Genomic DNA, 16,004 nt, shown 5'->3' on the forward strand with positions numbered 1-16,004 from the left:
AACATTGATTTGCTACAGCTCCTGGAAAATAACTATTGGGAAATGAAAGCCACAAAATCATTAACTTTCATTAAATTTGTTAGACATTTTCATTCTATAATACCTTCCTATTGCTCTCCTTAAAAACAATGCTCTACAAGAACCTTTAAAAAAAAGTAGAAGAGTTTATAAAATATTTCAAATATTAATTTGTACTTTTTCATAGAATGGTTCTGAGGAAAAGAAAGACCATAATGATATAGGAGAGAAAGCGTACAACAGTAGCGTTTGCTTAACACTCAAAGTCAAAACTTCGTACATTGCTTTAAGGGCCACATCAAGACAGCATACTAAGCTGATACCCACCTCTTTGTTCTTTGGAAATCTTAGAAATGACCACTGGAATATTATGTTCTGCCCCACCCTGAAAAAAAGAATCAACAGCAATCTTGTCAGTCACTGGAAATATCTTTTCGCTTAAAATTATATTTTAGCCTTTCTCTAATGCAGTTTTTACAGAGATTGAGAAAATAACTCTGATTCTGCATTTCCTTTTTTTTTTAAATAAAGTACTTGATTGTGGTTAATTCCTTATTGCATCTCATTTCTCACTTGCCATCCTTAGCTCAGGAAGTGAATTCAAAACTCTGCAAGACTTGAAGAAAAAGGACATCAGTTTCTCTGAATTCTGGAGACTTCAGTGTATGAAATTGTGTCCTGCAAAAGTAGAATGGCCATCCCACTACAATTGCAACCATGCTGTGACCACTTATTTATCACGCTGGCAAGAAACAGGTAAACAAAAGCACAGGAAAGAAGGCTTGGACTTTTCATCTCAAAAGCAGCATTTATTTGTTTCCGTCTCTATCACACAAGCACAAAGAGTGAGGACAGCAGTGGCATAAGTAACAAGGAACAGAAAAAGCACCATTAAGAAACGGAACAGTAAGTGTTCAATAAATGTGGAGAAATAAAGAAAAACTAGACGATAATTCAACAGTTCGACAACAGTTCAATGCTGTTGCTTCATTCAATTTATCCTGTTGGGACTGGAAACATTTATGGTTCTTAAGAATAAAGTAATAAAAATAGATCATAAATAAAAAGGAAATTCAAAGGAAAGCAAAGACAAATACACAGGCACGCAAATATTTTTTTTCCTCTGCACAGAGCATCAAAATGTAAGCTTGAATGCATCCTGTACAAATTCAGATGATCAGAAACTACAGTCTGCCACACTATCCTTTTGCCTAGGTATCCTGGTTAAAGACCTAAAGGTTTGCTTACCCTTCTCTTAAGTAGCCAGATTTTACTTTGGAAACAATGGCTTTCTTAGGTCCAGGCATTCAGTGTCAAGGTATGCAAAGGACTGACATGAGTAATTTGATGGTCTAAGGAACAGCACACATCCCTTTTTCATGCAATAACCAATTGTTTGAAACTGAACAGACTCCTGTACTCAGCACCTATTTCTGTCATGGAATAAAGATTAACTTCCTGTGAAACCACAGAATTTCAAAAAGGATTAATGCTCTTTCTGCTAGTGACTATTAACGCAAATGGTCCTAAAAACATTGAGTTAACAGGGAACTCAGTAATATTACAACAATTATGCATCTACAGGAAAAATTCTACTGGCATTGCACAAGATGAGTGTTGACGAGCACAGAGTATTGGTATTTGTAGCATGGACTGAGTATTCACTCCACAAAGACCATGAGGCTACCTTCATTTAAGTCAGGCTGAGAGATGTATTCACACTAATTAAATTGTAGCATTATAGCTTGTTGAATATCTTTCTGTAGTTTTCACCAGAGGAACAGCAACAGTAAAACTTGGCTTTGATAAATCTTAATCTACACTCTCCAGACTTTTTAGTCGCACGCACATTTAATTTGTTCCAAATTTTTCAAACAAACAGAAAAATAATTGTGATTTTTCTTCCTAAGCTTCCGGTGTTACACAGCTGTTGCACTATCCAAGATATTTAAAGCCCTGCAAAGAAGTGTAGGATTTAAAGCTCAGCATAGCTAACATAGGTCCCTTTTTCTCAGTAAAATGGCCTCGCTCACTCTTTAGACTCAAGTCTCCACTAAAGAGGGAAATTACTGTCATTACTAAGCCAGCCTGCAATGTACACAACATGATTATTCCTCTCTCATTTTATTGTATGTACGTAAATCCATTTACACGGCACATCTGAAGAAGCTTTCAGTATTATCCTACTGAAGAAATTTCTCTCCTCTCAATGCATCCCAGTCTGACCAGTATGAAGGTTTCTTTTTAAATTAGTCATGGGAGGTATCACCTGCTACTCTCAGAAACAAAAAATCACAATGGGAAACAGAAAATAGCTGATGACCTATCTATACCCAGTCACTTAGCAATTTGCAGCAAGCTGTATATATTCTGCCAACATCTTGTTGAATACTACTTCACAGTGACACTGCAGCCTTGCATCCTGCATTCTCCATACTTGATTCTCTGTCCTGTAAAGTAAAAAGTGCATGCATGTCTAAATTCTAGTTTTATAGACTCAGGAGATACACTTCTGAAGAAATCCCTACGAAAGGAGGTGACCTTTCTGTTGCTTTAAATTTTCCCTCCCTATAGTATGGACATGCAGTTATAGCTTCAGACAAGAGAAGGGACAAAAATACATCAAGTAATGGTGTTGAAGACTTAATGACCCAGACTTCTACCAGAATCTAACATTGATCTTTGTCACACGAATTTTGTCATTTTTCCTCAAGCAGGAAAGGATAAACCTGGAATAATGGTAGCTGCCCACCCGCAGAGGTGGTCCTTCTAGAACAGGCAGAGTAAGCTCTAATCAGTGGCAGCTGTTTGAAGCTTACTGTCCTGGATGTTGGCCACTAGTGGTGAGAGGTCACCCACACCACTTTTCAAAGTGTCACATGACACACTCCTAAAGATTTTTGCGTGTGAGGTATTTTTTTTTCCAGAAGATTTTGCCATATGAAAAATAGGTCAATTGAAACTAGTATCTTTTATTGACAAAGGCTGGTTTTGTGTTTGGCTCTAAGTAAAATGAGAAAATTAGGTCTGTTTTTTTTTCTAAACAGAGAGAGTTTATAAAAAATTAGACCAACTGTTGGTAATTACCATCATCAGGGCTAGACAATGTTGGAGATGTTTTTACTTAATACTAAAAGGCCGCATTTCCAGTAATGAAAGTAGTTTTAAGGTCTATGTCCACTAGATTATTTGATCAAATCAAACTGAAATGTGAAAGAATCTCAGCAGACCACAGGATCATAGAACCATAGAATTTTAGGGGTTGGAATGGACCTTACAGATTACCTAGTACCAACCCTCCCTGCCATGGGACACCTCCCCACTAGACCAGGTTGCTCAAGGCCTCATCCAGCCTGGATTTGAACATTGCCAGGGTTGGGGCAGCCACCACATCCCTGGGCAACCTGTTCCAGTGTCTCACCACCCTCACAGTAACAAACCTTTTTCTAATATCTATTCCCCTCCTTCAATTTGAACCCATTAGTCCTTGTCCTATCACTGCACTTCCTAATGAAGAGTCCCTCTCCGGCTCCCTTGTAGGCCTGTGTAGAACTGTGATGCTATTCATCATTTAAAAGGAATGATCAAAACAGAGACAGGAAAATGGCACTGTACTGATTGCTGGTAGCCAGGAGTCAGACTGTAACCACAAACCTTAATTTGTTGAATGAACTATTGATTTTGTTGCCTATTTCTGCAAGAACACTACACTCCAATTATTGAAAAACATGATGTTCTTTCAGAAGTCATACACTTAGCAGCATCTTTTGTCAAAGCTCTGCATCTTGAAGTTGTCAAGAGATGTGATAAATGACTGAAATACTACACTATGCTTACCAAATTCTACATCTACCTCTACAGGTATTCCTTCACACACAAACATTTATTGAGAGGCTTCAGAAATGAGAAAATAATTTCTTCAGAAGAGTGTAAAACAGCTAAGTCCTGCTTCAAATTCAATCACAGTTTTACAATCAACTTCAGTAAAATGAAGCATAGTAAAAGAGAAGGTTTTCAAACCTTGTAAGACTGGACTATAAGCGATTTTTTAAAGGGCTGAAGTTTGAATCTTGTGCAAGAGTCAATCTCACAAGCAGGCATTTCAAAGCAGTTAGCTGAATCTCTGATTTATAGTTGGAGCACCCAGGTTCTACGAGAAGAGAGTTTCCCACATAGATAAGCCAAAAAAATAATTAATAGTTTTATTATGGAATTATTAACAATTTGACATCTGCTCTTCAAAAAAAAAATAATTCCAAGGATCCAAAATACTTAAGGTGAGATAAGACACTTCCAAAATTTACTCAGGAGAAAGTTAAAAAGTACTTGATCATGTGAGATTTCTGACAGCAAATGGGTGTTTAAGTTAGCAGTCAAAAGACATGATTATGCCCTAGAGCTGAATGCTGAAACTAGACAAATTCATAACAAACCACAAGCAAGTATTTTAATGTGCATGTCATTGATCACTGCACTGCTGCAATTATCACCTCAGATAAACTGCATCCTCTGATATATACTACAGCCAGAAAGTAAGTCCTCAGATAACCCCCATCTTTAAATGGTCTGAGAGTAGCAAGACAGCAGGAACTACTATAGTTCCATATAAACTATATGAGACAGCATATATACTATATGGGGCTGTAAGAGTTACTGACACAGGGTGGAGAGGCCTCAGTCCTCCTCAGTCCTACAGCGTGACTTGTAGACCTCTGCTTTCAGGCACAGTTGCAAAATAATTACATTTCTATTTAAAACTAGCAACAAATATAAGTTAGTTATTAAAGTTCAGGAATCTTCTGAAGCAAAACAAATCAAAGTAGCAAACATTTACTCATCTGCAAGAGGAAGCACACCATGATTGAACAGCATTCATTTTTCAGAGAATTTGGAACTGACACTAATACTTCATGCCGTACCTAAAAAGTCCACTTCAATGGGACTTCTTGCCTACCAAACCGCAAAAAAAATACTTTCCAGTCCAGTTCTAAGTTGTTTCTTACAACTATTTTAAAATTAGAATCACAGATTATATTGATTAGTTGGTTTAGATTGTGTTAGCTATCCAGTTGCTTGTTAATCTTTCTTTGTGAGAATGCAGACTTCCTAATAAAGGGATCTAGCAAAAAAAGTCCCATATTCATTTTTATAAAATAAATAATTTTGAAGTAATAAATCATACTATGTGATACACATTGACAGTATATCCTAGACCACAGAATTCAACTCACCATTTTCATTATCTAATCTATGACATCCAAGTGTGAGTTTCCTTGGTTGAAAGAGATCTCTTTTCTTTTAAAATTAAAAATTAATTAAGAATTGTCTATTCCCGCCTGAATTTATGTAGCTTTACCTTTCCACTACTTCGATTAATTTTAATCAAACTATGAAATAAAATAATCCTAGAAAACGGATATCTTGCTCTAAAACTTTTAGAATATCTTGCTCCACTAATTTAAGCAAGACCATTGCATAGTCACTACATTTATATTTCTCAATTATATTTTATTTTATACCATGTACATAATAGTAAAATAATGTGATCTTGAGATTGTCAGCAATTTTACTTCTAAATGATAACCCATTGTAATGCATAACTAAAAATCAAGTATTGCATTACTACATCATTACTCAGTGAACTGCAACCTATAATGATACTGGACAAAAAAACTCATGTTCTGTTGACCAAACTGATGAGAAACTTTTGTGACAAAATAGCAATTAGTTTCCCTTGAATGGAGGTCTTCATGGGTCAAGGAGATAACAGTAAGCATACCAAGACATATTCAAAAACTATTTCTATTCAGCAATATTCTCATCAATGACAACACAAATGCACATTAATCCCTCTTCTGAGTCACTTATAAGGTCAGTACTAGCAGATGGTCACAGGAAAATCTATATTTTCACTTTATATGCACAATTTAAGCCTCTTTGCATTCATGTGAAGTACACTTCATTTTTCCAATTGCTATCTTGAGTCTGAGGACTGCTGTGTTTAGAAGATATAAAATTAATCTTGTGTTGTCTATACTCAGATTCAAAGCAAAAGTAAGGTTTTCAAAATCATAGATTATGATGACAAAATTATTAACCCACTTCTTCCCTCTCCTCATCCCTCCTTCTCTCAAAAGGTTCTCCTACACTTCTTAAATCTTACTGAAGAAAGAAAAACGAGGTAACATGGTAAATTGCTATCTTTGCTTGATCTACACCAAAATAAACAATATGAACAAGCAATAACACTTTCCGCCCTACTAATGAACTGCAGTGAATTAATGCAATATTCTTTGTAGAAGTATTGATGATGAACTTATTGGCTGTTACACGTGCCTGCCACTGTAATTTAGCATTCATTAATAACTACTTAGAGTGCTGTTGAACAAAAGTACAGTCCATACATTTGCAAACGCATCTTGACTCCCATATCAAATCTTGTTACAGAGTTGGTCAGCTTGAATCTTAAGGAAATGATCTTTCCATTGCTTTTCATTCCATATTGCAGTATAGTTGTTGGTTGCCTACTGTGACAGTAGCTAATATACTAGAACGTGTTTGATCTCTTGTTTCCGGTCCTCTAACATTGACTATATACAAAGACATCTTTTGTGTAACGGAGTATAATAGGCAAAATTCCCATCCTACCTTTATACTTAATCCAAATCCTCCCACAGTCTGTCTTCTAATTGTTACTGTTCTTTCCTGAAAAAAATAAAAAAACAAGTTTTGCTAGATTTAATGTTTTCTTCTAGAACAACTATATTCATACTTCAGTAAGTTGTTTCTGTGCCTCCATCCAACATTGATTTTTCTTGCTTTAATAAAGTTCTGAGTTCCTGAATGTGAAAATCCCATGAAACCTATGCTGCAGAGGAAAAATACAAAATCTGGAAGAAAAGCAGAGGTCCTGTTTCAAATGGAAAAAATAATTTTTTCAATTCAAACCATACCAGCAAGTACTGCAATGCATTAAGAACAGAACTGTAGAGTTGGATAGCCAGGGCACAACACATGCATTTTGGAGGTCCTCACCTCGACTAGTCCTAAATCGGTGCCATATGTAGATCGAGCACTACATGCTCAAGTACATACACTGCACTCCTGTAGCACATTTTTCAATTTAGTTTTATCCAAAAGGAATATGACTTGTGTACTCCAAGACCATTCAGTGATGTGAACCAAAGCATGAAAAGTGCACATGTTGCATAAATTCATTTAAAAGCAGAATCCTGATCCAAATTTTAAAAAATTAAATCCAACCTAACACACACACAGAGCTATGGTCTAAAAATTTTAACCAATGATCAAGAGGGTGTTGTTACAGACTGAATTACTAAAAGCAGCATATATTTTTCTTTTTGGGGAAAATCACATCACTTTTTTCTTTTTCTACACATTTGTGACAAATATGAACTGTGGAATGAGCAAGCACAAACTAGTCCAATATTTTAGACAGCAGGATAAAATGGATTGCTGAAAATGAGACTTGACATTTATTCATTTAGGCTAATGTAAATGTGAATGTTAAATGTCTGCAAATGTGTATTCTAAGAAAGTGGTAGATAGCTGTTAAATAGCCAAACATTATAATTTTCATTTTTAACATAAACTTCTAAGAAGAAACTTTCATAATGCTGCTCCCAGAAACTGAGTTCAGGACACAAACTGTACTTAAAAACCTTTTGTTTGACAGGAGGTTTCAGATGCAGGTAATGCTGCTGACAAAATATTCAGGATAAACCAATACAGGCCATGGTCTGATGTGTGATCTAAGCTGAGTTTACACAAACAAATACAAAACACTCAGCTGTGGCTCCACTGGGAGTTGTATTTTTCCTGTTAACTTCACCTCAACTCTACCTCCAGCTTGTGTTGAACATGTAGTTACGAACAGAAGCTTGACTTGTATACTCCAGTCAATACATTTGAGTATTTTTTGTTATACATGCTCAAATCAAACAGAAAATCCTTGTGGTACGTAAGATTATGTTGAAAACCAGCAACTTTTCAATAAACTGTCTTGTTAGTGTCACATTTACCATGAATAGAATAAAGAACAATACACTTTAGAATTAAATTTCAAAGTAGCATGCTCAGCGAAAAAAATAAATCTTCTTTAAAATTTGTAGTTCACGATATGTCAGTAGTCACTGTAAATTGTGCCACCTGAACACATTCTAAGCTGAAGCTGTGCTTTCAGAAATCCTTATAGAAAGCAAAAGATTTCTATCCTTGTCTTTCTTAGCGCAACACACACACAAGTACCCATCTAAAAAAGTCAATAAAATATACATTTTGGTTTTCATTCAAGCAAAGGCAGACTCAAGCCAGCCCTGAAAACACCTGATTTGGGTTTTTTTGTGAGCTTACCAGTGTTATCTGAGAGGAAATTAGAAACATTTCACACTGGAGTTCAGCATTACTTTTTTAAGTGAAAAAATTGCATGCTTCAGAAATACTTTGATAGCGTAGCAGATGATTAAATAGGCAAAATTGTGCAGAAGTAAACAACCAAACCAGAAACATTTCAAGAAACTAATTTTCCACCACAATGCATTTTTTCAGAGAGTTTCATCTAGTATTTTTTCTAATTTCTTTTCTATGTCCATTGAAAGTCAATATTAAATATTTCAGGACTGGACAACTACCAATCTGACTTTCACTTAAAAAACACACTGCAAACTAGATTCACTTGAGTGATGTGCCATGTGTAACTGAGGCATTGCAGTGTATTTAACCTAGACAAATTCAACACACTTCTCAGTCTTACAATACAGAAATAATACTTTGAGGTGTCTTAACTGTAGAGACCTACATATTCTTCACAGCATGATAGCTAACAATAACAAAGATGGAAATGATCTTCAAAAATACACATCTGAATTGAATACAATGTTATATACTTCATTAGTAAACCACCAATAATCATCTAGTCTGCAATTTCAAACCTCAAATGAACAACATAGTGAAACAGCTTTTCCAGAACTATCAGAAGCATCACGCATTTCATGCACCAGAATTTTGGATTAGCATCAGACCTCAGCTCTGATCTTTTTTTTTTTCAAACCCAGAAGTTTAGGGGGAAAAAACCATAGGATTCATCCAACCAGTAAATCCATCTAAAACTGAGCAATGGCTCAGTCAAGGCAAGTTTTCTTTTGTAAACAGTAAAGAAAAATAAACACATTCAATCCAGGTGAGTGTTAATCACCCTTCTCACCTACGTCCTTCATCAAGTATAGAGGCAAGATGCCAAATTTAACTTGGGAAAGATGAATCCCCCCCTTAGAGCTGCAAAGTAACTTGAATAAGTAATTTGATGGTAGACACCAGCTTTGAACTGTTTTTCCAGGAAATTCTTTTATCCAGTAAGTTTTACTTTGTGATTTTCATGTGACCTTTTTTTTATGTGTCTCTCAAAAACCCCAAACCAAGCTTAATTTTCAGTGCCTTTTTCAACCCAGCTGAACTGAATAAACCTTGCCTGTAAAGCACTATATTGTAACATACAATAATATTTTTATTATAATGATTGATGAAATAAAGAAGTTTGACCAGCAAACTGAAGCGAATTATTTTGTTCTGAGGCCTTTAATTAGCGTTTCAAATGAACAATAACAATATTAAAATGCTTTTCTCTGGTCTAATAGCTTTAAGTTCTTAAAATGCTTTACAACTATTCATTCATAAAATATGCAAAACCTCTGGAAGGCAACACATGTTATACCAGTGAAGAAGAGATCTAAGTATCCAGATTGATCATTTATGTTATTTCATGCTAAAGATAATGATGTTCCATTGATTACAATTATCTGCTTAAAATAAAATCTTACTAAGAATCTGTGCCAGCTGTAGATTTCTCCATTAATATTTCACTTAGTTTCATTTTGCCCTCTATTAGCACGGCATGATATTCCATGATTGAATTTGCAGTGGTTTTGCAAATTCCAAAAGCAACCTCATCTCCAAGCCTACAAAATAAAACTTGACTCAGATGAAAACCTACTTAGTTCAATATCAAGACTATACGAAATGTTCCTTGAGCTCGTAATTCCATTATCATAATTGTTATCTACATATACCAAAGCTCCTAGGATCCTTAAAGTCAAGATTCAGCACAGTGTTTTAGCTGCTTCCTGGAACAGAACAAAAGTAGTTATTTTATCGAAAAACAGAAAGCTGCTGCCATGTTGTCAGCATTTTCCATGCCTCTAATTCAGAAAATTCCTCGTCCACACATATGTTCATTGACTGGAAAGGACAGCTAGGAGTTCTGCCAAAAAAAACCCCACAATCTTCCTCAGAGCTATGCAGTGAACCAGAAAAAATGCTTTTTAGGCTTTTATGAAAGAGCTACCAAAATTTCTCCTTAAAATCCACATGACCTTCTTGAGAACATGAATGCTATATTACGTGATATCAGAAGTGAAGAATGACCATGTGAACATATACCAGCAGTAAAAAGCAAGGAAAGGAAAACACAAAATCTAATGTAATCATTAACTATTTACTTTTAGTCAACAGTTAATGTTATTTTTATCAATTAAGTCTTAGAGAATAGTAAAGATTCAAGTATTTCAGACTGACTGGTATGTGATCTGAAAGAAAGTTTATAATTGCTTAACTGACTCTTCACAATAATCATTAGTTAGTAACCCCTTCAAATTATTTATTTTGCATCATATAGAGGAGTAATCTAATGTGATCTAATAATCTGTCTCTATGAAAAAGGTTGAGTAAAAGTACAACAAAAGAACCTTCAAAACTCTTCATGAAATGGAATTAACAGCATGTGAAACTTAAATATTCCATTACTCAACCTTTTTCCTAGAATATAAATTTTACATTTTCAGTTCAGGACATTGGTGTCCCAGTGTGTGGTTATTCATCTGGCATGTCTGGTTATTCATCTTACAAGAGTTAAAGGTATGAAGAATTAATTTGCCTAGATCTAGACAGAAAACAAGGCCTCCCTTTTCACAGTGGATAGAACAGAAACCAAGGTATTATAAATATGGAAGAACATGATAAAAATCTGAATAAGTGCAGAGCAAAACAGCAGGTGGGGATAAAAGGAATAGACATGGAATAGCAGTGACATGGAAAAATGTAGGGGGGGAAAGAGAAAAATGTTGAAACCTAAATTTTAAAATATAATAATATAAATCAACACATTGGCAGCAACTTCATAGATCAACTTGTTAGCATTTGATGCCATAATATCTTCAAGGCCATGCTCTCATAAAGTTTATTAGCTATGAGTAATCCCACTACATTCTGAATAAAGAAAATATAATGAGAATTTTTTTTCTTTCATCTAATTATTGCATATATTTTCAAGATTTTATATCCTCTTTTTGGCAATACTTTGCTCTTTCTTACTAATATTTCCTTGGATTAGTTTACATGCACAGTCAAACTTTATACTCATTCTGAGTGTAAAGGACACAGGACACAGGTCAGTCATATTTCTAAGTTGAATTAATAGTGTTAACAATGCTTGCCAGCAGACTTGCTCCTCTGCTAACAACATCCATCATGTGCCATTTGAAGCTCGCCTCACTATCTCAGTTCCTCATGCAACTGGAGAAGGCTGGTAGTAAGGGATGACAGCAGAATGCCTGGGCAACTGGAAATCCCCCTTCCTCTGCAGCCATGCTGGAGACTGAGGACAGTAAACACAGTGGGGTCATGTATGCTGGTTAACACAGACTGGAATGAGCAAAGCACTCCACCCTTTTCTTCTTGTCACTTTAAAACGTTCCCAGTCTTGAAGCATATGCTTAAAAGCTGAAATATTCACCCAAATACCTACTTATAAAATTTCTACTCCTAGGATTGATTTATTTCAAAAGTACTGCATTTCTTAATATAGAAATAAAAGATAAAACCCCCACAAACCTGAAGTCAGCGTGAATCTGAACTCCTACTAGGCTCAGTAACGAACACTTTGTACAGTTCTCTGATAACTGTAGTTTCCAGCTACTGCCTCATATCATACACTGCCATTGATCAATGCTTTTGGTTCTCCAAGTGTTTACTGATTTGCAGTATCATTTTAAATTTTTGTGTGTGTGTGTAGGAAAAGCCTTCTTCCAATGAAGAAAAGTTAGTATTCTCTTTCAAATATGGCATTATAAATGGCAGTTTGTACTTTAGCTGATTGCTACACATTTTACTTTTAAGCAGCTGCAGGAAAAGAAGATGCCTTAGGCTTTCCCTAAATAATCATATTTACATCTGTCAGGTTGTCACTTTAAAGCTGTCCAGATTGGCAGGGGAAAAAAAAAATTACCCCCATCTGATAGATATTTGACGACTTCTGTGAAAAAATGGATTCACTCCACTGAGTAGCTGACAGATACTAACATGATAAAACCCCACAAAGATTCTTTCTGGTAGCTTTGTGAAGGTAACAAGAATGGAAAGTGCTTGAAAGGTGACCTATCTGTTCACATATTTGCAATTCTCTCCAAGACAGAGAGTTTCATTTTGGCATGGTTTACAATATTCAACCATAAATCAAAATCAAAACAGCAAACAGAGATAACGCAGAAAATAAATCAAATCCATTACTATTTTAAGCTTTTCACTTTTTTCTTCTATTTTTATTCATTAAAATTGCTAATGCTAATTGAACGTATTTTAACAACACCAAAATATATGACAAGAAAATTTATAACCCTCAAAAGAGAATCATCTAATGAAACAGATAAAAAATTACTCTCAGGAAGCTTCAAAAAATTTACGTATGCAAGCAAGGCAAACACAATAACTTCATCTGACTGCCCAGGCAAGTCATAGTTAAGTGATATGTTCTGAATTAAAATTTATACTAAAAAATTAATAATACTTAATTTTTTTATAAAAAATCAAGAAAAATATTCTATTGTGCTAAGTTTGCAAGTTAAAAATCTTTTTTTAACATTTAAAAAACATTTGTAACATAAATATTTTTAAAATAATGAATGGGCTTTGTATAGATTCATAAATCTTTCAACACAGTTGATTCTATAATAGGAAAAGAAGAACTTAAAAAGTGAGATACCATATGTTTCTATCTTTATAACAGAAAGAATTACTGCATGATTAACAATGTCAGAAAACAGATCTGGCTAGAGTGAAACAATTTAATTCAGTGGTATTTTTTGACCTTGGAAAAAGTGCTTATTGATAAAGGATTTTTCTCCATCAGTCCATAGGCTATATTCAGGTACATTTATATCAACCTCAGCTAAATCACTGGACAAATGCCATGCTACTCTGAGAGTTGTTGCTCTATCAAGTCACAAAAATGTGCATTCACTTTTTATTAGTATTTAATTATGAATGATCTTCACACCAATTTCCCCCAAAGATCCTTAATTTAAAAAAATCAAACCACTAAAAGACATTATTAACACTTAATTAAATAATGCATTACTACACAGCAGCATAGAATTATATTATTTGAAAGAAATGTGACTTATCTGTATGTTACCATCAGGTAAGTTAGAAGTATTCTGTAAAATCTATGACCCTTTAACAGCATCTTCCAGACAATTTTGCACAAATACAAACTGTCCTAGTAGCTGAAGTTAATAATTTCCCAGCTGCTCGCAGTTTATTTTCATTCTGTTAGAAAAATAGTAGTTGATTCAAATACTCCATCCTGTCAGATGGTACATTGTTAAATCCTTAGTTTATGAATCTCATATACACGTAGGCTCTATGTGTAGAAAACATTCTGAGCACAATCAGCAAACAAAACTTATTAAAGAAGAAAAAATCTACAGTAGATAAACTATTTATTTTGATAGGGTACAATAATCATTTTACTTGAATTTCAGATGTTCATGAAAGGTGATTAAAATTGTGAGCATTAACTCTAAAATAAAAATTTTGATTCTAGAATAGCAAAGAATAAAACTTTTCCTAAAAATAAATCTCTTGGAGTCGTATCTTAGGCTATCTCCTCTACAAGCATAATTTTTAGCAAGGTTAGCTTTAGGCTATCCTGGTTAGTCCAGGCTATTGACATGCATGTCTAAACAGACTGTGAGTTGCCTCATTGCACATTGTTATCTGGAACAGTATCCAGCAAAATTTTGTGAGTATAATTTCATGGAATTAAAGAAATGTGTTTAAAAGGATACAAAAAGATCTTCTATACTTCTGCCATCAGAACTGATGAAGTTCCTACATGGTTTAATTCAGCTATTTTCAAGGCATTTCCTAACAGTTCTGTACCACAATAAACTGTAATGGAGGTTTATGGTGATTATATGAAAGCTGCCTGTTAGCAATACCAGAATTAAGACAAAAATATCTTTCAAGGGCTCAGTACTTTAGGGGAGAAAAAGGTGTAACTGACCTAACAGACAGCAGTCCTATCTTCCAATTTTTCCACAGACAGACTAGCAGATATCTTCAGAATAGAAGCTACACCAACTCAGGCATACACTTCCCACACTCTCTACAGGCAAGGATTTAATCTGGATTAGTAATGACACTGCCTTCTAGGCTTTTTAGTTTCACAAAATGTTCTCATATCACTTTTGGTCATTCACACTAGAGTTCATATCTACATCAGGTATGTGCTAGCAGCATAATGCTGAACCCACTATGTTTCCTTCTTTTGAAAAGCAAGTCTCTTTAATTATTCATGCATCTGATGCTCAAATTTAGATTTTATCCATAGTTTAGATCTGTGATCATTTGAATGATTGTTGATGCTTTATGGAATCGTTCTAGATACAACTGCTGCAGGACCCTCAGTAACACTATCATTTTGTACGGCCCACTAAAGAAAGATGTTTTCTTTCCTAGTGTTGATGTTGCTTACAATCTTTTATGCATTTTATTTTCTTATTTCAAACCGTATACAGAAAGAAGAAACAAGTTTCCTTGCTTTCATTTGCACTTCTCTAGTTTTGGAAACTAGAACTCTTTTCTACCAAGAAGGAAGTGTTTTAAATTAAGAACTAGGTCCTTATCCCACGCACTCACATTAAACAGCACTTCATTCCTAAGGAGCCATTGACTTCATTTTGGTTATTCTGCAGGATGCAGATCAGGATGCTGTTGGAACGTTAAGTGCCTGTTTAAAGTCTGTCCTACGCAGAGGAGAATGCAAATGGATTCAGACCCAACAAACAGAAGAGATACTGTCATGAACTAGAAGCATAGTAATAGCCTTTCATTCCTTACTAGTGCAGAAGCAATAAAGCAAAACTTTATGATTAAATTATTTGAAGACTGTTTGTTAAAACAGATTAAAAAGAACTTTTACTGTATCTACTTGTCTGTAAAATTTAACAATACTACTGTTCTTCAGTTACAAATTTTATTTTTATTCTTCAGTTTATTATCTGAGGCATTCAGTATCAGTTGCTAATGAAAACACTTGCTCTGTAGAATTCAGGTAAAAGAAAAATAGATGTGGTCAGTCTTCTAGAATGACAGAAAGAATCAAACAAAATCAACCAAACGGTAAAAGATATGAAAAACAACAAACAAACAAACAAATCCACTAATAACTCAGGAATAAAAACGAGGGGAAAAGAGCAAAAAAAAAGGAAGCCTCTGGGATTTGTCTGATTATGCTACACAATCAAAGCACATGATTCCAGATTATTTAAATTACCTGTGACAAAAGGACAGGTAACTGTCTGTGAAATCCAATCATCCTTCCTTGGAATGAACCTACTGCTACAAAACCTAGTCCTAATCTCAGAGGAAACCAAAGTGCTCAAAAGTTACCAGTCTAAAAATGACACTTCCAGGAGAAAGAAACTCCTCATCACCACACTAATATCAAGCAGTTAATGAGTTATGCATTCAATATACAATATGGGAGACTTTAATTGGTGAAGAAAATAAGCCAGAGATAATACAGAGCCTTTGCAAAACTAAAGGGGCAAAACTGTAAAAGAAAGCTTTGCTGAGAAAAGAAAAAAATGTAATATTCATTTAATGAAGACATTTAAATAACAAGTTCAGCA

The 16,004-nt window shown here is 34.7% G+C and overlaps 1 protein-coding gene across 1 annotated transcript in view; it reads right to left on the minus strand.

Moving 5' to 3' along the window:
• The window catches only part of SNTG1 (syntrophin, gamma 1), a gene marked incomplete at its 3' end in the record, with an annotated part of 134,983 nt that overhangs the window by 108,054 nt on the left and 10,925 nt on the right, over positions 1–16,004 (minus strand). The window contains exons 3-4 of the mRNA XM_009069728.1: positions 6,667–6,723; positions 346–403 (exon numbers count right to left, since the gene is read on the minus strand). Coding sequence (XP_009067976.1) covers positions 346–403; positions 6,667–6,723 — 115 coding nt within the window. The remainder of the gene's footprint in view (positions 1–345; positions 404–6,666; positions 6,724–16,004) is intronic.

This window comes from Acanthisitta chloris, unplaced genomic scaffold, assembly GCF_000695815.1.
Source record: "Acanthisitta chloris isolate BGI_N310 unplaced genomic scaffold, ASM69581v1 scaffold6612, whole genome shotgun sequence".
Lineage (NCBI taxonomy): Eukaryota > Metazoa > Chordata > Aves > Passeriformes > Acanthisittidae > Acanthisitta > Acanthisitta chloris.